The sequence below is a fragment of the Pseudopipra pipra genome, chromosome 2, assembly GCF_036250125.1.
Source record: "Pseudopipra pipra isolate bDixPip1 chromosome 2, bDixPip1.hap1, whole genome shotgun sequence".
Lineage (NCBI taxonomy): Eukaryota > Metazoa > Chordata > Aves > Passeriformes > Pipridae > Pseudopipra > Pseudopipra pipra.
In genome coordinates this window covers 78,701,386-78,724,795 of record NC_087550.1, presented here as the reverse complement: position 1 = coordinate 78,724,795, position 23,410 = coordinate 78,701,386, and the positions used below count along the sequence as shown (strand labels likewise).

Below are 23,410 nucleotides of genomic sequence, written 5' to 3'. Positions count from 1 at the left end.
TTGGAATCTACAGAAGTGATCAGAATTACCTAAGTTTAGAGGCTAAATAAAACACAACAGACAGTGTATTACTGCCATTAGAGTCATACACAGTGTCTGCTTTGCAGAACCAAGATATATCTCTCTTCTTCCCTCCCTTGGAACTAGAGCAATGAGATATGACAGTGGAAGCAAACGTGACAGCTATTAGGTACTCAGCAACACAGCAAGCAATCCTAGATAATGCAGCTGGTTTTAACTATGAAGAAATGACAGATACATCAGTGATTTAGAGGTATCAGCTGATTCTTGTAGAATAAAGAGAACTGCAAACTTCCACCTTGACACTCATCAGGAAATGATGCACAAAACCTTGATGAATCAACTCTAGCTTGTTCTGACACCTCTGTGGCTCTATTACCTGCACGGTCATGTATCAGCCCTTTTAAACATTGCCTCCAAACCACTGGCCACGTAGGGCAATTCTACATTGATAGTTAAGTACAGAGACAACCTGTGTTCATGACATGATTTCAACATTTAAATTCTTCTTGCTTCAACAAAAATTGAATGTCTTAGTTCCACTCAGTATCCAATTCTTCCTTAAAAAGAAAAGATCCAGCAACAGGCATTTCTCCTACAGCTGATATGAAACTTGAACTGGTCAGACACCTTAACGAGCCTTCCAAAGACAGCAGCTCCTCTGGAGAACTCACAATAGCATCTCAACAGTTTTAATAGGACTAGATTTTAATAAGTTCAGTGAAAAGCTCTCATTTGAACAGTGAATTTCTGAATGATGAGATGTAGGTACATGAAATAAAAGGGGCAAGCTGATTTGAGGAGTATGGAAATGTACTGTGTATGTACGTACTGAAATAATACAGCAGATTTACATAACGTCCTTTTGAAACCTGCAGACATCTGCCTACCCAAAAAATTCACCCTGGGAGAAGAATATGGCTCAAAAATGCTATATTCTCTTCTTCAAGTCATGAAGCAGTTCCCTGTGGATAATGCTTTCACATCCTGCACACTGCTGTGTACATATACTCAAGTCCCTAAGCATAAATACGTAAAATCTAACAACAAAAGTCATTAGGATTCAGAGGCACATCTTCAGATGCAGAAAGAGATCACCAAAAATCAATTTATAGTTCACATACTAAGCATCTGATATGCAGAACATCTACTGGGAAACAGAAATGTTTCATTAATAACATCACATTGTGAGTTTCCATTCATCCCTTTATTCTTTTTATTCAATCTTTCAAGTAAATATTCCTTCTCCCTACCCCACATTTCTACTTTTCTCTTTTCAGGCCTTAAAGTGATATCAATAATTTACTTTTTTCCATTCCAATGCTCTATTTCAAAATAAAACATGACAAAGATAAAAAGTGAACATCACAAAAGTGGACTTGTTCTCTATAATGCAAGTCATAAGGACACCAGAGCTCTTTGTAAAAGAGGACTTTGTCTTGTGAGAAGATTGAAAATAAAAAATAATAGTGAAAGTACTGAATGAAAATGGAAATGTGTAATTTATAATACTGTTAACCAGAAAAATAAATGAAAAGTTGCAGTGAAGAAATACTGCAACAAAACAATGTTTCTGACCATAAAGGAAGGACCTCTTAGTGATAAAGAACCTTAACAGGTCCCTCATATACATATTTACTCACAGAGGAATACAACTCTTTGTGCCAAAGCAGTGTGAAATTCAGAGGTTCAATGAAGTTTTTGAAATGCAGTGAAAAGAAACACACCTTTAAGGTACTCTGTCTACATGTGTGTGTATCTATCTCTACCTTCCTCTTATTTTTCATTCTATTCCTTTTCCTTTCTATTTCTCCGTCTCCAAAGTCACACTTTCATCTGTGCAAACCTTTGGCATGTGTGTTGGCTCTACAAATAGGGTTCAATGCTGCTGTAAATTAGCAATTCATGTAAAACTGCTCTATCCCAAACACGAGTGCAGTCACAGGTGTCCCTCAGCAGAAGGGTGATCCAGGCTGCCAATACATGACTAAGTCAGGTCCTTTCCAACACCACTGCCAAAGGGGCTTAGAGAACTCTGTTGCCAAACTGACTTCTCTTGGAGTGTAGTAAAGCTTTCCTCGGACTTCAAATCCAAGGAGGTAAAGGACTCACACACTTTGCAGAACCCCTCAGCGTGAACTGCAACTGAATCTTAGGGCCTCCTTTTTCAGGTGCATTCAAGGCTGGGACAAATTGTATCAAGCTAATACAAAGAGGCAGTCATCGATCCTCACCCGTTCATCTCAAATTCCATGTTTTCCCCTCTGTCCATCAGAGATTTAGCAAGAAAGAATAGTCATGCAGCTACTAACCTTGTCAGTTCCTCCTGCAGTTGAGCGTGGTCAGGTGGGAAGAACTTTACCACAAATTTTACAACAACATGCTTCGGTCCTAGGGGAAATGTCAAAGGAAGTTAGTAAACATCAGTAACATGCTGGCCAAATTTTATTATCCACAATGATGTACAAGGGATGATTCATGTAATCTGCAGTGCGTACAGACATGTTAACCTCCTGTCCTTTGTTAGTATGCAGGATATTTAGAGACTGCCCAATAAAATTTACACACAATAAAAGAGAACAGTAGCTTCGTCAAGGGCTACTCTCCTAAAACCAAGTCTGTTTTTAGTAATTACATGAGTGAATCCAATAAAATATATTATGTGTGTCTATTTTCCTTGCTCTGGAACAGGAGAGAGATAATTATACACTCTATTTTTCAAGCGTATTTTTCAAATACACTCTATTTTTCAAGGTCATTAACAAATTATTATTTCCACTTTAACAGCAGCACATTTGTTCCAACTTTTGCAAGTACGACCAGTGACAAAAGAAACAATGCATCTTCATTGTGTGAGAGGGACAGGTGCCAGACCATACACTCGGACTAACACCACCAGAGATGCACCTAGGAAAACTTAAGTCTCAATAGTAAAGCTCAATAAATTAAAAACTTGTCTGATATTTGATAGAGAAACAAAATAACCAAAACCTTTCCTGTTCACTTCTACTCTCTCCAGAGCTGGTGGCTATCTACAATTTCCTATCCTTTCCCACCACACACCATAACTTCTCCTGAAGGCCCTATCCCAACTGTTCCCTCCTCTTCATCTCTAATAGTTTCAGGTCCCACAGCAATACAGATGTTGTAATACATCTGCTAGCTCCTTCCCAGTAGTAACATCTTTGTGTTCTTTTTTTTCTATCCCAATTACTGCTACCTGTCAGCAACGTATGCTTCCTTTAAGCCTTCTTTTACTGTACTAAATTTTTCTCTACAAAATTGTTACCTTCACTGCCACCAGTGCCTCTTCTAGTGACTGACTAAACTTCAGCCTCCTACAGGGTCAGCCCCTTCATATGTTCATGTGACATAACTTCACATCATGCAGAGTACATCTCTTAAGGACAGATCAGAAAAAAAAAGAATCCAAAAAAAATTCAGTGAAGAAAGTTTAGAAGCTAAAGATTGCAACTGACAGAGTCCTAATTTATTCAAATACTCTCAGACTAAGGAAAGAAATGTCAACAAGGAAATACTTACTTCTAATCTGTTTCATAACAGGCTTCAAAAGATCAAGCCACACCTGAAAACAAAAGAAGGTGGTTATCACCTCTGAACAAACTACTAGAGGAGCATTTTTAATTGCATTACTTAGATTATCAGCTGCATATGTATTTTTTTCCAGTGTGGTCATTATGCTTTCCTTAATTATACACAGTGGATTTTCTCCCTAAAACTCTGGAAGATGCTCAGGAACTGGCATTGTTAATTGGCACAGCTTTTGAAGCAGTACAGATTCAGAGAGATGGGAAACAGTGAGGAAATCTACCCCTCACATGTCTCAGGCATCAACACATCAGCACATTTGGTCAGGAACCATTAATTTTGTGGAAAGAACAACTGAAAATAGGAGTATAGAAAAAGACAGTCCTATACCGTCATTGTGGTCCTCATCCTAATTAATTTTGAGAAAGGTAAGTGAAAGGGGATGGTGCTTGCCTTTGAGTCAAGAACGTTGGGCAAATAGAGAAACAAGAAAGCAGCAGCCTCCTGGTTTTGGGGACCCAACAGGAGCCCTGCTGTGAGGTCTGGGCATAAATATGGAGCTCCCTTGCTTGGCTCCACGAAGATAAAGGAGCCTCCCTCTCCCCACCTGTGGGAGGAATGTCCTCTCAGGTGTGATGCAGACAACAGCACGAGGGTGGGAGAAAGCTTACTTTCGATTTGTGGAAAAATTTTCTCTTTTTTATAAAGCCAGGAAGCTCAGGCCCAGACTTTCTTAACTGGGGACAGTGTAACTTCTGCATATAGTTCAGTTTCATATGTTTTTTAACAACCCATTTTCCAGGACAGTGTATGGGTCTTTCCTTCAGCTTTCAAAAGGGAAGTAGCAGGTGGAATTATAGTTTTAAGAGCTTAAATCCACATCCTGCAGTCTCAAATCAGAACGTCCTAGACAAAACATTACAGAAAGCAGAAGGTAAAAGCCAGATGATTCACAGGACCTGGAGAAGTGTGACAGCTCACAGTTCTCAGCTGGTAACTAACTACCTATGCCCAAGATTTGCATTTTGTTATCTCACTAAATTGCACAGGGCCTCCCTTGCAGATATCTGGAATTTGTGGAAGAACCATCACAAAGGTCAAAGCCATTAAAAAACAAATTAACTGAGTCTTCCTCTAGAAAAACAGTATGTATTAAAATTATTACTTCTTTGACCTTTAATAATTTTACATTATGCAGAGACTGAAACATACTCAAAATATCAATTTTCTAAAATCACCTGAGAAGCCAGACAAGAACAGGCCTGTATTGCTGCTATAACTGCTCCAATGCTGTGTGATATTTTTATCATTCCTAATATGAGTGCTTGAATTCTTCTTACATTTCTCAGTCTAGGAAAGTGTTTTTCTTTTTTTCCAGAGGCTAAAGAAACTTGGTTATCCAAGAACAGAAACGCAGTATTTATCACATGTTAAACTGGTTCTAAATCACTCTGACACTTCAATAACTTAAAACTCTTTTGTTTCAGAAAGTTTGCACGCACATAATCTGCAACCAAGGTCAGGGACTTTGCCAAGTTTAGTTAGAAAAATGACATATCAAATATGAAATAGTCAATTTGCAAGATTATGGGAGTCATATAGTTTACTTGACACTAAAAAAAGATAAATCTCCCTTCTCCCCAGAGGGAGTTTATGATACAGCATGAGCACACAAGTGCATCATTCCTTTCTTTACTTTCCCAGTCATCCTACAAGCAAGGTATAACATCCTTGGATAGACTGCTGGATACTACAAATGCATGTATTGAATGCGTGTAGAGAGAAATGTGAGCCAAAACAAAGATGTTACCACTGTCACCAAACCCAAGGAATCAAAACTTACGCATCATGCAACTCCCACACTGTATCCTAACACTGTGAATCTGAGACTGGTTTATAAACTGGAAATGAAAATTAATGTGAGGACTCAATTAAGATTTATGTTTTCAATTTTCTCCAGAACTACAGAGGCTAGATTATTTATTTGTTAAATGAAGGCCGGCATTCCACAATGATGACCAGATTTCAGCAGCTGGAGAGTTGGGGCAGACATCAAGTGTGATGAAACTCTGTGAAACCCCAAGCTTGGCAACAGTGCCTCATTTCTCCTTGTCCCAGCAGGAAGTGCAGCCCTCAGACCCTCCCATCTTCAGCAGATCTTGTCTGCTACAAGCATGGTATGCTTGAATGTACACATCTGCCAGGTATCTTGACATACAACTGTCAATATGTCAGATATGAGGTGTGGATCCTTGCATGTTGAAATAAGCACAGCTGAACTGTGAATATATGACTTCATGTACATATGATTACATCCAAATAAATACACTCTAAATATTTATTTTTCCTTTTACATTGCACTCTACATTGGAAAAGCAACTCATTCTGTTCAGATGATATGAATGCAAAATAAGCATGTGTGTTTTATTTCTCAGGCACACTATTAACTGCAATTTTTTTTATTTGCACAGTGTTTGAGTTCTACATTATGGCCATTATGAAGCTCAGAAAATGTTAAATCCCACAGGAACATTCACCTCAACTGCATCATATAAACTGGTTACAACAATTTAAGTGTAAATAATACCCTCAGAGGGCTGTTCCACATTGAAACAACAATTCGTAATCAAATCTTCTGGTTCAGAGTTTCTGTGAGTCGCTTTCAGGTAGTTGAAGGTATTCGTTCCACTGAATCTCACAATTCTTGGGGCACAGCTGACTGGATGTGGGCAAGGCTTGTGCTATCTCCCCATTTTTCAGAAGTAAAGACTGGAACAACCAGCAAGAATGTAGACCAGTGCTCTCAGATATTTGGCTAGTATTTTCTTTCCCGAGAGTAGGGGCCAGGTGAGTTACCATGCTCAGTGCATGGAGCTATTTTCCTTCAGGTCAAACTGGCAATAGCTTTAGGGGTTTTTTTCCACCTTCCTCTTCATCAGAACCACGTCTTCCCCGCTGTGACTGTCCGGACACATTTCCAACCAGTCAGTTCCTGCCACTGCAAGAGCTTCAGGCAGTGGCAGCACCTCGATCTCTCCTGTATTCTGCCTCAAGCAAATAAAGGGTTCTGTTTTCACAAGACTGAAAACTGTTTACTTGAGGTCTCAGAGCAAAACACAGAGAGTCATCCATTTGAAACTTAATGACCTATGAAGCAGAGAAGGTTGATCAAATGACCTTCTCTACTTTCTAGAAAACTAAAAAGCAACTGTATATACAATAAATGTTAGAATTAGTTTCATTTTTACATACATACATCAGCAATGGCAGTATGTCATTATTAACATGACTAAGCAAACCCTCTGCTGTAATAGTACTGTACAGTTGCACTGTTTTGAAGAGTTATGTTAAGCTCTCAAGTTACCTAAAGCATTAGCCAAAGATATCCGGCAGAATACTAAACTTTCTAGTAAACTATTTCATGTAATTCCAAGAGCAAACTGTGAAGCAGATGACTTCTAAAGATTAACATCCATTTTTTTAAATTTCCTATTTAATTACAGTTAACCTGAATCAATATGACCACTAGTGTTCAGTTTTAATGTCTGTTGACTACTGTCTATGCCTGTACTCAACATCTCAGCCTTGGCCACATTAGTCTTCATTGCTGGTCTACCCTGGCCTCCAATCGGGAGGTCTGGAGACACACAATCCATAATACTGCTGCTTCTTTTGAGAACGCACGCAGGATCCCACCGAAAAGACAATGCAGAAAGAATCGCATCCTGCCGATACCATCCAAGAAGTCTTTCTGCTGTGCCTTTTGCAACCGATCTTGTCTGTCTCGCATTGGCCTCTTTAGCCACCAGTACACTTGTAGCAAACGTGGGTAGAGCCCTTCCCAAAACTTTGTTCGCGAAGCCTAGCCATGATATGATACGCCTGCACTAGACCATGACAGACAAGAGATTGCTACAGTTTATTTCATTAAGAAATATTGCTCCTTATGCATATTTTAACTAAATGGACAGAGAACAGATTTTTTTTTTTTCTAATTGCCCAAACTCACCTCCTTTAGGTCAGCCAGGCTACAGGTGCAAAATCCACCCAACAGGCATGAAATCCATTGTACATCAGAATGTACTGGTAAAGCAATTCAGATAACTAGCACAGATGCCAGTAGGTCACAAGTAAGTCTAAAGTAAAACAAACTTCAAAAAGAAAGTCATTAAAGGCTAAGAATCATTAGCCTCTAGCTTTCTCTGCTAGATGATACTGTTAGTGCAATGCCTGAATGTTGCCAGCAGCTGATCTCCAGAGTCCAGAGTGTCAGGACCAGGACACCTGACTGCGCCACACAGCCCCCGAGATAAAACTTCCATCAATTTATTTGGGGTTTCTGGTTTTTCTTTCCTTTTTACTAACCTTGTCATACTTTATCTATCCCGTTTCTTGCCCCAAAATGTTTTTCATGAACTCTGTCACAGTCATTGCAACTTCTCTGTCAGTGGAGAAAGATCATTTCTGCACTCCAAATCAAGCAGGACTGTAAAATCAAGAGTTGAGGCTTGCAACAGTCCAGCCTTTGGCTTCTCTACAGCAACTTATAAAAACAAAATGCTTTCCAAACTTGTGTCTGAATTGGCTGTTATTTTCAACACAGATGAAGTCTGACAGGAGCAATTAGGTTTTAAAAACATTTCTTCAACTCCAGTAGGCAAGAATTTTTTTTTTAAAAAGTCCTTTTCCTTTTGGAGATTGAGGATTAAACATATCTTTCAAGTAAGGAGCAAAAGGAGAGAATACAGTGTGTATGCAAATGAAAACCAGATGAAAATTAATCCATTTACATACCATCATCTTTTTATTATCTGGAAATTCAAGGCCAAAGTAGTCGCCTTCGACAAGGTTCAGGTGGTTGCAAACAGCATCATGCAAGACTTTCCCTGGAGCTCTTTGCTATAAGAAGAAAACAAAGCCTAGAGTTACAAAGATGCTTTTAATTAGTGGAAGAAAAATTATTATGCTAAGAAATTATTCAGCAAACAACACAGCCGAAACTGTTTACAAAATCAGTGAATATTACAACCATAGCCACAGGGCAGTTGACAATAATTACACCAGTTTTAAAGCTACAGAATATATCCATCCATCCCTGGATGGCAGTTCTGAATCCATCTTTAGTGCATTTTTATTTTTGAGGGAAAAATACCATGAAATAGAAGAAGTAAAGAAGAGGGACTTGAGATATAGTTCTCTTATGTCTGCCAAGGCTAATTTCTACTGTGAATTTTGCAGGATAGTTATTTCATCCCATGTCCCTTCAAACCATGTCAGGTGGTGCTATGTACATCTGTGTACAACATAATGAAACCAGAACATCCACTGACAGGCCTATCATACCAAACACCAGGGACTGAGGGGTTGCTGGATGTCTCTTGATCTGCAACAGGCTCAAGTCATGGGTTCTGACTTCGTATGGGCTTACCCCAAGCCTCCTGCTGTGAGGCACTGAGGCTGGTTCAGGCCTGTTACCCTGATGGGACTGGTGAGTAATTTGGAAGAGTCAAGAGCAAGTGTTTCCCCCCAAAAGCCTTTCTCTATAAAGACCAGATGTTCTAGCCCAATATTAGCTTCCAGAGCCGCTGCTCTGCTGATTGTAAGGATTCTTTTCATCAGCCCATCTGTTAAATCCACACCTGCAGAAAATACTGTAAATTACAGCTCACTAGCAAGTCTTCTGCAAAAAACAGACTCTGTATGAAAAGGCCAATCACTGAAATAAAATATTTTTTGTTCCTTGGACAAATGCACCTATTTTAACCCAAGAGGCCCTGAAACACTGACCTACACTCACTTCAGAACAAATAATAACCCATTAAATTGCACAAACCTCACTGTTATAAGAGGCCAATCACACCCTGGACAAGCGCCCTTGCACTCAAACCTACAGATTGGCCCCTTCCCTTTCAGCCCAGTAAATAATTACTAGAGCAAAATTAAACAGCAGTAACTAAGCTAAGAAAAGAAAACCATTAGAGGTCAGCAGACTAGCTGACCTGTCTCAAACCTGACTCTGAGCTCAAGTGTGGGCATCTCCAGGCAGTGGCCATACCAACAGCCCACTTGCAAATGGGAAGCTGCTCCCACCCCATCCCAGATGTATCACTATGCAGTTTGGTCTCTGTTTTACTGGGATACCAAAAAATAAATGGACTTTATTTTTCCCACCTAGGATACTATCTGCTTTTTAACCACAACCTGAAGTACAAAGCGTCATTCCAAAGGTAATTTATCTAACATTTTCTAATATGAATTGTGAAAAGTAAATACCCCGTAGTGAGGCTTACACCAGAGAAACTAAAACAATGACATTTTTTTACAGAAAGGATAGATGTGCCACCACAGCAGCTCTGTCACATTGGTGATGCAGGACACAATGACCAAACCCTTCAATACTGGCTGGTTTCAAAAGTCTGAAGAGAAGAGCCAAGCTCACTTCTCCAAGAACTCGGTGAGCAGGTTTTTGCCCAACATACTCCCAGTGCCTCTAACAGACCTATGCCATCAGGAAGCAATGTTCACTCTGATTATTTTATTAACTGTTTGTTAATGTTTGCTGTTGTTGCCATGGAATTTTGGTGCTGAAAAAATCTCCAGAGCAGTTAATTAGGGGTGAGATAAGAAAGGGTTCATTTTGCCAAGGCTAAGTTGTTACACGACGCGCGCCGGCCATGCCTGAGATGTTACATTTTATAATACCATCCATCCAATCCCAGATGTGTCCACCCTGTGGCCTTTACTCTGGTCTGCCCCGGGGTCCACCCCCTGAGAAATGGGTCTGGGGGTTTTGGGACCCGTGTTCATCCCACCTTCCTCTTCATCAGAGCACAAAGGGTACATAGTTACCTAATTCTTGACCGTATTCTGTGGTTTAGGCCCTGATATGCTGTTCTGCCAACAATCTAGGCCTTGCCTTGACAAAAGACTAAACATTTCTGCTATATTCGGGGGTAGGATTGATATAGGGAGCATAGAATGGGGTAAGAGGGCTAAGAAATGTGTAAACAAGGGTGCTAGAGAAAGGGAAAGGGACAAGGGACAAAGGGGGGGGGGGTTGCTGCTTTAAAAATCTACTTCCACTACTTATAAAACTTACAAATCTTACAAATATTAAAAAAATAAAAAAAAAATTAGGGGCTTAAGGCATCACTGTAGCAAATGTTATCTTCATGAATACTGCCAGAAAACACATCAAGAGCAATTGCAGATAAAAATACTTTTTTTTTTAAGCATTCACCATAACCTGACAGTAACCAAAGTAATTCATACCAAAATGCCAAGAGGATACAAAGAAGGCAAAGGCAGAGCACTTTTGATCTGATACAATATATCCAAAATAATATCAAGTACAAGTATATTTGAATACACTCACTTCACATTTTCCAGCTTCATTAAACCAGAAGCAGCCTCAATGTCCACCACCCAGCCTGCACAGACCATTGCACCTTGTATGTCAGGTCTAACAGAAAGCTTCCCATATTTTCCACTCCATCTATCACTGTACATAAGCAAAAATAAACATACATTGTCTCTTAATGAAAGAGCTTCCTGATAAGTGCATTTCTTTGGAGGCAACAGAATAATATTAGAGACGCTAGACTGAATGTAAAAACAGTGTTATTTTACTGCTCTGAAAACACACCCAGAAGTGATTTAGAAGCAACTACTCCTGCTTCTAGACTAGTCTCAGGCCTTCAGAGTTTGGCTGGGGCTGCTAGAAAGAGGAAGGACATATTTGTCAGTCACCCTCAAGCAAGCAGCTTTCTTACTTGCGCACAACCAGCAAAATGGAAATATGCCTCTGCATATGTATGTATGTCTTGCTAAAGTATCTGATGGGCTCCTCTCATTCATCATTCCTCCCAGGGAAAATAAAGTGTCTCTGGGTGCATGGGGATTTTTGACCAATGGAAAAATGCAGAGAGGCCACCTGCGTTACCACACCGCCTAAGGTTAGCTGAGGAGAGCACACCTGTCTGATCTCAGACTTTGAGTTAAAGCATCTGATTAAAACCTCCTGAGTGTTTCCCTAAAGTTTTTTTTTTTCTTAGAAGCATTTAGATGATGGAACAACAGTCTTGTAGTGTTTATGTCACTTGGCATTTTCTCTGGAGTATGGCTCAATAACATGAAATGCTTCTTACTCTAATATTTGTAAATATTACTATTCTAAACTCAGCTTTGATCAGTCTACCTCAAAATAAAATCTGACAGTTCTCTCAAAGGAAATGCTGTGCATATAATATCTGCTGAGATTTAGAGGCTGATGAAACTCCAGTCTTGCAGGACCAGAAAGAGAAGTACAACATCCACAAAAGCAGGAACTCACATGGTTTCAAAGAGATGGTGCAGTTCCATGACATCTCTACTAAAAAATTTAAACGCAATAAATTAAAAGTTCAGTCCACTGGGTATGGAAGCAAACCAGGAGTCATTCAGAGCACCACAAACACAAGCTGACAGAAGAAGCATTCAGGAATGAGTGTGCCATACCAATGACATCATCTATAGTACAGAGTTGTGCCTGACTTGAACGTGGTTACAAGCCCTATGAGAAAATACAAATTTCCAGGATTTGGAAGGCATTTTCCAACCATCAAGTGTGGCCCTGTTGCCATGCCTCAGACAGCAAGTACTAGGCAAGCTTCACTGGCTTCTCTCCCAGAGCCCTGTGGCTTCATGGCTGGATAAGCCAGAGCTTGGCTGCTTTCCCTGCTCCATGCCAGCACCAGGCTGATCCATGGGGGCCTATGAGTCCCCCAAAACAGCCTCACATGCATGCCAGATTGCAGGGTGGGGAAAGGTTTTACTACAGCCTATGCTACAGAAGGGTCTTTCCCTGCTACAGTGAGAAAGCCCAAGACCATTACACAGCCATCACAAAAGTTTCACACACTTGAATGAGGGAAGGTCACCAATGTTGCCAAATGTGGAGGACATGGGAAAGGAGAGCCAGGAAACCTATTTCCTGCTCTTGTGCATCATCGAATGAGAGCTCACAACAGGGAGGGAAAGAACTCACACAAAGGTGAAGATCAAAGAAGTATGAAGTATGCAAGTGGGACATTGACATGGAAGTATGGAAACAATGAAGGTTGGTGGCAAAACTATTCCTCCAGACCACTTGTCACCACAGATACCACACTGTAAGGTAGTGAGGGAAAGGAAACAGGAGGGCATGGTATGCTGTTGGAACACACCTGGGGGAAGGTCACATGCAACATACAGGAGCTGGAAGCAGCTGCAGTGGGTGGAGGTCCACTGCTCCTGTTTCTGGTGACAGCCAGACTCCTGTATAATCAATGAAAAAATATTGCAGCTCCAGAGGACAATTCTTCCTACCCCAAACCAGCCATCTGAGCACACTGGCAGATGTGTGAGCAATACTCCTGACAAAAAGGAGCCAGACACCTGTGTTACAGGGTTCATGTTAGAAAAGGTGAGCCACAGTCTTACTGATATACCAGGGAACTACTATTATTCTTTTGACATGAGAATAATAAACCTTACACCAAAATAATATTATGAATTTATTGCAGAGAAAAGAAGCTCACTGATTTCCGGCTACACATCCTTATTGCTTAATGCATATTGAACTGGCCTTTCATTTAGCTCTGTGAAATCACATTTTAAAAGTCACTTTACATTTTCAGGGAACATCCAGTTCTAAATTATGAATAATGTGCATCATCACTTTTAGCTGCAAGCTATGAAGGTACCCAGTCAAACTAGAGTGCTTTACATGTTATGCATTCAACATCTCAGTCCTACACTCAATTCACCTCCCTCTGTTCCCACCAAAATCCCAAACTGTATGTTGCTTATGATCTTTCGATGGTGTATATTTTAATACGTTCAACAATTCTTTCATGTTCTAGCAATTGCCAATCATCTAAAAAAATCTCCTTCTACATACTTGTTTAGACCATTCTTTGGCACGAGTACAATACATATTTTTTTTGTAAAAAAAAAGAAAGTACATAGCAATATCTGGAAGATATCCAGGTCTTTGAAAGAAGTGCGCTTGGACACATTACACCCCCCGTCCCCAATTTATTTATCAATTATGTCACTAATATTCTACCAAAAAAAAAAAAGTTTATGGTCAAATAGTTATTTTACTATTCTTCTATCTGTACAGCCAACAAATCTCAGTTCCCAGCTTGAACAAGATCTTTGGTTGAAAGATGTTTGTTTGTTTGTTTTTAACATTAGTGAGCAGTAATATCAGGTTAAAAAAAACCAAAATAAAATAAACACTTTCTTCTGAACATTTGAAAAATGTTAAGTCCCATTTTTGCGAAATAAAGAAATTAATTTCATGTGGAAACACAGACTATTTTATTTTCCTTCTTCAAAACTGCAAACAGGTCAGAAAAAAAGTTTGGGTTTTTTTGTTTGGGTTTTTTTTTAATTACACTTGCTCGTGTATTAGTAAAAACTGATAAGTAGAGAAAATAATTCCTTTATGTTCATCTTAAAGAAAAATGGACACTCCTACCTGCCACCATATAAAGGCAGGCATTTCTTCCATTAATGTCCTGTTCCTATAACATTTTGGGTGCTCAAATGCTCTAAAATGAAATGCGATAGTTTGGTCATGCTAAATATTTTACAAATACTTCAATATTATATTGTACAATGTTTAAAATTTTATTTGCTCTTTCATGGTTAATCACCGAAAAAATCCCTTGTACTGATCAGCCTTGTATCAGATCAGCCTGACTGCCAAATTATTTTTATATTCCAATTTAACAACTGCATAGAAATGATCGTGAAAACTCCATCTAGTACTTTCATTACTATTTCTGAAGTCATACACAGTTGTAATCAATACTAAAAATAACAATGTTCTTAACAGCTTAACTTTTCTCAGTTATTCAAAGCTGTTAAAAATTATATATGTATCTACAGTTTTGAAAGGAAAGAAAACCTGTCAACAAGTGTTCATGATAAGCAAATAGTATAAAAATAACCTCAAAGATAAGACTGAGCAACTGAGTTCCTAAACAAATAACCCTGTCAGAAATTTATACTACAAAGAAGGCTTGAAAACTACTCACAAGAGAACAATACTGTCAGCATCTGAAGACAAATTTTGTATTTTAAACAGTTCTCCTTTCTGGTCTAAAACGAAATGCATAATCCATATTTAGCAAAAGTCTATTTCCTGAAAGGTGGGATTAAAGGCAAGAAGCACTGGTCTGAGTATTGTTGCTCTGGACCTAATACTGCCAAGGCACATTCTCTGCCCTTCTCCTCTCCTCCCTTTCAAAGTGCAGGTGTTAATCCCATAGGAAGGATTAGATAACTATAAAAATAGCATTAGACCTTAATGATAGCTCTTATACCTGGTCTTACTAGTTTTTACCTTGGTGTTCATCTCAGATTGGGTAGCTGAAAAGTGTTGGAAGAAGTATGATTCATCACTCCTACATATCAGGTCAAAGAACAGCGGAGAAGTGACACCTTTAAACACAGCAGTCACATACTCCCACCACTACTTTTAAATAGGCAGATCCCCACTCTGTACCTGCAGACACCAGGTAGCATCCCATTTGAGGAAAAGAGGCAGATTTTTATGATAACCTATGATAACCTCATTCCTTTTAAGATATATTTTCCATTTGAATGTAGTTGAAGGCTCCACTCCTGGCACATATCCCACATGCTTTTGCACAGACTGTGCACATACCATCAAAGGGCGGATTGAGGCCAAATGCAGTAACAGAATAAGTCTCTTATACTGCCTTAAAAACAGGCAATTGATCATCTGCTCTGTGCGAACAATAAGACTATTTAATGTTCTTTTCTTTCAAGATTTTACTGGGCTGCTTTACTACTTTACACTCACCACATAAGCTGTATTCCCTTAATGCCAGTGCTTGCCTTCCACAGTCTCTGATGTACACTTTTACCCTTCCATCAATTTTGTTGGTGGTGGCACCTTTTCTTAAAGAGTGTAATTGTAATTGTAAGATACGGTGCTTTTTACTTCAGGTGTGTTTTACTCCAAATATCTACCCTAAAAAAAAAATGCAGCAGCAAAGTTACACTTCCCCCCACCACCACCTATCAGCTATGACAAACAAGAGGACTTCAACAATGACTATTTTAGGAATTCGATTGCTAACCAAAAATCAACACACCAAAAAATTATCGAGGCAAAAATATAAAGAGAAGGATTTTAATAACCACCTCATTCATTTGCATTTCTAGCAAATTAATTTATTTTGGTCTCCAAAATAAATTTGCAGTTTTCCACATTTGAATATACACAGATTTGTTATTGTAACCATGCTCTTGAATTTCTGATCATGACGAAGTGGCTTATGTCAAAATATTTTCTAAAATAGGCAGCAGCAGAAGGATTGCTCTTACTAAACTTTAAAGTCTCTTCTAATGCCCAAAAATCAACTTTAGAAATAGCCAATAGCAAAATTCAGGTGAACATTAAATACTAAATAATCCTCTTTAATAGTTAAATAATGTTGAAGGAAAAAGAAAAATATTACTAGGAAAGCTAATGCAAAGTTTTATGATGAGGCTGTTTTTAGCATTGCTTGGTTAAGCTTTTTCTTACAGCAGGGTCAGACTAACACAAAACTCAGCTACAGTAAATCCTCAGGTAGCTGTACATCTCCCTAATTACAGTACTGCAAAGCTACTGGAATTGGAAGCTCTGCTTGGTCTCTTTTCGCTTGGCTCATAAAATCCCAGTTTATACCTTAATGAGCAAATACCACCCACACTGCATTATATGTGCCATTTTAATGAGCATGTGATGAAACAAAAACGGAGAAGAGGTGGGCTGAGCACCTTCAGAACTGAGTCTTTCACACCACAGACCAACTTGTCATCTTAAGGTATAACAATCAAATCTTTTAATTTCTTTACAGTTCTTACAAATGCAAATGATATTAATACTGATTCTATTTCCCACCTTTCAATTACTCTAATTTCTAGTTGACAAGAAGTTTGTTACTACTTAACCAGCAGCAAACACCACAAAACTAGTGGAGGCCTTTGTAAAGAGGAAGAAAGGGGAAGAAAGAGGTAGATTCTTGGAACTTGGAGAATTTTCTCCTCAGGCAGCTGTAGGTACAAAATCCCACAGAATTCATGTCATACATCCATCCTGCTCTTACTAATGCCAAAGGAAAACTGAAATTTCTCACCAGCTAAACACCACAAACCATGTAGACCAAAAACATTCAGCCTTTGGTCAGTTTAGTCTAAGTACACATCTGTTTATTACAAAATGTTATTCATGGTGAAAAGCATTAACAAAGTACATCATGATTAGTTTCCTGGTTCACTGGCTCCTGTAGCTGTAAGTTACAGTATTTTAACCAGCTGACTTTCAGTTAAAAAGTACAACTGACCTTGTATTAACTTTTCTGTACTGATTTAAAAACTCCTACCTTTCCCACATATGCACCTAAAATTCACTTTACCAACTTAAAAGGCGGTGCTCTGATCTCCTCTCCTTAGGAACTCAGCTGGAAAACTTCATTGTCTGCCCAACAATCCTCCGAGAAATCATTCAAATGGGGACAATGCATGTCTTCACATGAAATGTGAATGCTGATCTCGCTAATGCCAAAAAGCCCTAACCCCCAAAAATATCAAACTGCAAAAAGAGATCTCTGCACACTTAGTCCTCCTGAAAAAACAAACAAACAAACAAACCTTGTTTCTTGTAGTACAACCATTACTGCTAACTTCCTTCAGATAGGTATAAAACATTTGTGGGAAATCAGTAGTGGCAGACCGAGTCTTTTAAGTGACTGTTTAAGTCTGCAAAATTTCACACACCAACCATTCAGTTCTTGGAGACTTCCAGTGGGAGACTCTTGGCAGCACCACTGTTACTAAACCAAAATTATTTTCCTTGAACATCCTTAAAATGCACAGTGGACAAGAAAAATGAGGCATTAAAAGAACAATGAGAAAACTTACTAAAAACATGTCATCTAACTCCCTAAATTATCTCCTGTAAATGCTGAGTCATCTCTGCCTAATTTTGCTAGCAAAACTAAAAAGTGGCTTGTGGCAGTTTTTTATTCCCTTAGCAAGGCAAACATCTACTGCTGGAAGTGACTGTTTTCATTTCTGAAGAGTATCATCCACACAATGTATTCCAGCTTCAGAGCCTTGACACTGAATGGTGATGACTTGCAAAAACCAGAGCCAGCCTGACACGAATTTTAGATATTGGAGTGAGTTGCAGGGCAGATGCAATTAACAGTGCTTTCCTCACTATCTGAAACAAGGTACTTCACAATTCAGCATGTAAGAAAAATGGAAGGCAATAATACTTTTGTGCTTGTTTTACATGGCTTTTGTAAAACCAGGTGCACACTAAAAATGCTTCTCTGAAAAGCTTTGGCTTGTTCAAAGGGGCAAGAAAGGCAGGAGTCACATCAAAGCCATTCCAGCTATGACAGCAAAACCCTTAGTGGAGAGCTAGGGATGGCAGCAGGCGCCTCTGACAAAGATTACCTCTGAATTATCTACGTTTAATTGACAGCCAAGGGGTGTAACCGGGCAGATGTCTCCATCTGGCATGAGCTGCACCTCCACCACATGGCTCTGCCCACAAGGATGTGCCTGATGGCTACAGTCAGAGCGTCCTGCAGTGCAAGGATGCCCGCAGCACAAGCTCAGCACGTGCACTGTGGGCACTGGCTTTGGAAAACACACCACAAGATTTGTTTTCAGAAACCAGATGGGAGTTTGATGTGAAGCTGATAGAACCTCATTTTTCAGAATGTTTTCTTTATGGAAAGGTGTTTTACTAAAGCTCAACTATGGAACCAAGCATATACCTGTCAAATAAATGTTGATATTACTTTCTCTCCCTGGGAGGAAAAAAACTGAATGAGTTTAACCCCCAGCCTCGGCACTATTTAGTGGCACACTGCGCTCCTTGTTTCTTTGGAAGAGCTGCAACTGAGGCTCAGAACACTCATTAAAAATACCTCAGATTGAATTTCATAGCCCACAACTTTTGAAAAGGAATATAATGGCACCATTCAGTGCTTTCAGTGTAATTCAGCAGCATAGCAGCCAGCACATAATTGGGGATAGAAACCCCAATCTCTATGACACCCCTCACCCCTTGCCTCCCGCTTTACCACACCTCTCTCTGTTTCAAGGTAAAAATCATTTAACCACCTTCTCAGGTTTTCTTTTTTTAACATTAAGTAGTGCTTGAGAAGAAAATAAAATCATTCTGTTATTCAGATTACTTTCTTCTCTGTTTTGTTTTCTTTGCCTGCTCATTTTTCATCATTTGCTTTACCGTAAGCTAACACTTTACTAGAATGAAGGACTAGGCAATTCTTAAGTCATCAAATGTGAAAACAGAACCCTTATATACAGTCTGGAAACATGAGAATATGGAGTGTTATGAGTATATGGGAGTTATTAACTATAAAACCAGATTGAGACAGATTGAGATATGCAAAATGGCTATTCACTATTTTTATTTGGATACATTTTAGTTCAGCTATGATTCTACTAAAAAGCCTCGAAGAAAATAGTTCTTTTAAATGCAAGAAGTCCAAGACCTGGAAAAACTCCACAACAAACCCCAACAAAAAATGAGAAATATTCAGGCAAAATATTAAATCCTAAATCTAAAGTAAAAGCAAATGCAACAGGAAAAAGCTTCTGCATCACTCTCGACATTACTATCAATCTCAGCAAGAGCTCACGCCATCCAGGATTGTACATACTTTATTTATTACTTTATCGGGGGAAGGAAAGCACAGTTTAACAATAGGACACAGAACTTTTCCGGAAGGACACCCCTAGATGAAGCCTTCAGGCTGTTACATCCTAACTCTTGTTTTCAGCCAGGCCACTGCTCTGTTTGAATCTAATGCTCTGACAGCCAAAACGCAAGGTAGAGTAAGGAAGGCAACCTTGCACGCAACGTAAATTAAGAGTTTCTGTAGGATCCACCTTCTATCAGTCTGTCTTGCAAAACTGATGTGGACTGTCTAAAGAAAAGCTTGGCTGCAGCATCTTATAATTTCTCCAGACTGGACACGGAGTAATTCTGTATTTATATGTGAAACCAAAAAAGAGATGGTCCTGCGTTCATTCCTAACAAGCAAAATTCATACCAACAAAATGTGTCCATGGAAGCAAAACTTCCAAGTGCAAAAAGTAAGCTTTAAAAACTATCTCTTCTTTAATTACCTGAAAGGCAGAAGATTTCAGTAGTTTCTTTACCACTCAAGATTCCGATACACGAGAGTTTCCTGTCTAGTTATGCAAGATCTGTCACCAACCTGACAAATGGATGCACAGGAAATGTATTCAACATTTCTCTAAGCAGCCTCAAAAGACCTTAAAATTGAATATACTGGGAGTCTTATCTGTCTTTTAAACACAGGAGAAACAATGAAACTGTCTATAATCTCAGGGAATTTGCAAAGGGAAGGTACAAGCTCTGTGTTTTGTGCATCACTGAAAAGTGCTACCTTTTGTGGGACACAAACTAGAGCGGAAAGAAGAGTTAGGGGAATTGGTGTAATAAGTGTTACAATAACGGCTGCTTCACGCAGCAGATTTCAGAGGCACCTTGTAATGATGAAGTCAAGTCACATTATCAAGGAAAGTTAAAAAATAACTACCTCCCTTTTTAATACAATCCTACAGTTTTCAGAAAGATCCTTAGGAGCTTTTCTGCTCCTGTGTCCTCACACAGCAGACACTTTAAAAAATCCATCCATGAGTCATCTCAGGTCTCTGAAAGATGAAACAGTCTCTGGATTGTAGCAATCTAATGAATGGTTACGTTAGTAAACAACAAATAACTATAGCCATCATAGGGGAGCACAAATGGAGTGGTGGTGTTGTGCATTGCAGAAACAGTGGCTTTGCCTCCAGTCACGTCAAAATCCAAAGCTGTTCAGACTGACCTGTATGTTGAACCTAGCATCAAACTGGCAAAGCAGCACAGACAGAACAGAGATCTGCTTATACCTTTGTGGCAAAGCAGGGAAAGAAGGGATTTGTACTTATATCTGTGGGGCAAGAGAAGGTGAAGAGGGAAGAAAGGCCAGCGGGATTTCTTAGCTGGACATGACATTGTCTGTTAACAGCATGTGGTCTGAGCTGGGCAAAAAGCCTTTCTTTAATCTCCAGAGTGCTTCCTCATGACTGTGAGCAAGGTTTTACTCTTACCTATGTTGAACATGGGATATTCAACTTTCATTCAATTTCCCACCACTTCTGCATGTGTGTTTGCATATATATGTGTGTGTACCTTACAGAATTGCCTGTGCCTGCAGTTAATGTGAAATACTTCAGAGACAATAACTTACACCCTTCTGCTTCATTGCTCACTTAACCATACAAAATGTTCAAGCTAAGGAGATTCCTAAGAGATCTGCTTTCTGTCACTCAGATAGAGCTCTCAAATATCAAAGGAAAGCATCACCATGGTACTATCACGAGTACATTAACATAGTCTCTGAAACACAACTTTTATGGCTTCTATTCTGTTTTAACGTGCAATAATGTTTTCTTTCATGCTCTGTTTAAAAACATGTGTTGGATAGACTTAGTGTGATCTGGGCTTTGGACAGAATAGCTAAAATACATCTTTAGGCACAGCAGGTTTACAAAGGCAAATGAGCTACTCAACTGGTTTTTTCTTAAAGCCAGAATACAGCAGTGTCATATTAGATAGCACTTTGATATAAATGAGCTTTATCAGCAACAACAGGCTCCGTGGGAAACAAGTGTTCTCTGTTCAGGGTACGTCAAAGAGAAGTCTTTGGGGATGTGCTATCAAAAGTCAAACATTAGGCTGACACAATGCGACTTTTTTGACCACATTTTCAGTCTTGGGTTGAATTCCTCCAGAAAGAGAGTTTTAATCCATTTAACCTTGATGATAATGTGTATAACTGCAAAAGGAATTGATTTTATCTAATTTGTGTTTTTTTCTCTAATGCTGAAAACCAAGTTCTTATGTACTTAAAAATAGCATGCATCTAATTTTAAATTTACGTTTGCATATATGCTTTGTTTAATGTTAATATCGAGGTAATTTACAGATTTCTGGGCTATGCGAGAGCAATACATTTTATTTACAATATAAAACCATAAATGAATAATAGAATATCCTGAGTTGGAAGGGACCCTCAAGGATCACTGAAGTCCAACTCCCAGCCCTGCACAGAACCATCCCCAAGAGTCACACCATGTGCCTGAGAGCGTTGTCCAAACACTTCTTGAACTCAGACAGTCTTGGTGCTGTGAGCACTTCCCTGGGAAGCCTGTTCCAGTGCCCAACCGCCCTCTCAGAGAAGAACCTCTTCCTAATATCCAACCTAAACCTTCCCTAACACAACTTCATGCTGCCCCATCAGGTCCTGCTACCGGTCACCAGAGAGATCAGTGTCTGCCCCTCTGCTTCCCCTCACGAGGAAGGCATTGATCACTATGAGGTCTCCCCTCAGTGTCCTCTTCTCTAGGCTAAACAAGCCAAGTGACTTCAGCTGCTCCTCTTACAGCTTCTCCTCCAGTGGAGGAGACACTCCAGTGTCCTCTGGACACTCTCTAATAGCTTTATATCTTATATTGTGGCCCAAAACTGCACTTAAGACTTAATGTGTGGCCGCACCAGTGCAGAGTGGGACAATCACCTCCCTCGACTGTGCTACAAGTGATTATTACTGAGATGTCTAGTATGAAACTTATAAATTATACTTCATTTTTACTTCATATATACTTATATACTTCATATATACTTATATTATTTATATAATGTTTAGGTTCATGTTGTCACCAATCCTGAAGTGAAATGTGAACATATACTTTAGCAATCTCCACCAAAACACTGTCTTGCTATCAGCTTCAGAAATTATCTTTCTTCATCATAATTTATTTAAATAAGTCAGACTACCCTGTCAGACTCAGAATAAATCTCCTTAGGGAAAGAACTTCTGGATAGAGAAGACCACAATGGCATTGAACCATTATTACTGCTTACATACTTCTTGTACTGGTTTTTTACTGATTTTTAATCACAATGTCTCCTAATGCTTGACAAAGAACACCATGTGACTAAAACAGGGAGAGCCATAACCCTGATATGGCACTAACGAGCCAATATTATCAGCTTTTCCTTTTTTAGACTGTAAATACTTCTTAAATTGTTGTTACCAAACAGCTTGAGGCATCCTGTCTACTCTCAAACACTGAACAAACTCTTGGCCAGGAGAATGGTAAAGGCTTCACAGGATGAAAAAGATACATGGAGCTTTATGTCACTGGTGTCCCTCTGGCTTTTTAATTCTTACCGGATCATCAACACTCCTCAGCAGGTTCATGCAAACTAAGCAAAGGCAGCACCTTCTGAGTAGATTCCCAGTGGGAGACTCCTGCAGAGCACACAATGGGGGGAGCTGAGGAGGTTGGCCATTATGCCCCAGGGAAGTGTAAGATCTGTTGACCACACAAGGTGCTGCAGTTCTGCTTTTAGCCATCCAGAGAACACAAAGAAAGAAAAAAGTCTTCATGTTTGAAGTAAAATACCAGGTCTAGAACCATGCTGAGAAGTGCAAAGACTAGCAAATACAGTGGTCTGTTTTAACTGGAATTTACACCTCATCACCTCTGCTGGTACGAAAAATCTTACAAAGTAATTAGTACGTGCTACAAGTAGTTACAGCACAATTTGCTCCAAGAACAAAGTGCAATTTACTCAAGTGACAGTATGATGTAGAGGTTAGACCTCTATAGTTTAGTGTGTGCCTCTCACTGTGGGACCATCATACTCGGACAGAGTCTTTGCTTTGGAAAGGACTAC

At 39.3% G+C, this 23,410-nt stretch overlaps 1 protein-coding gene across 10 annotated transcripts in view; it reads right to left on the bottom strand.

Annotated features, from left to right (window-relative positions):
* Positions 1–23,410, bottom strand: part of FARP1 (FERM, ARH/RhoGEF and pleckstrin domain protein 1) — a 205,626-nt gene that overhangs the window by 60,100 nt on the left and 122,116 nt on the right. For all 10 annotated transcript variants that reach the window (XR_010428419.1, XM_064646056.1, XM_064646063.1 and 7 more), the window contains exons 3-5: positions 8,365–8,469; positions 3,565–3,607; positions 2,334–2,412 (exon numbers count right to left, since the gene is read on the bottom strand). Coding sequence is in view for 9 of the 10 variants with exons in the window: in XM_064646056.1 (XP_064502126.1) it covers positions 2,334–2,412; positions 3,565–3,607; positions 8,365–8,469 (227 nt within the window). In the remaining variant the exon portion in view is untranslated. The remainder of the gene's footprint in view (positions 1–2,333; positions 2,413–3,564; positions 3,608–8,364; positions 8,470–23,410) is intronic.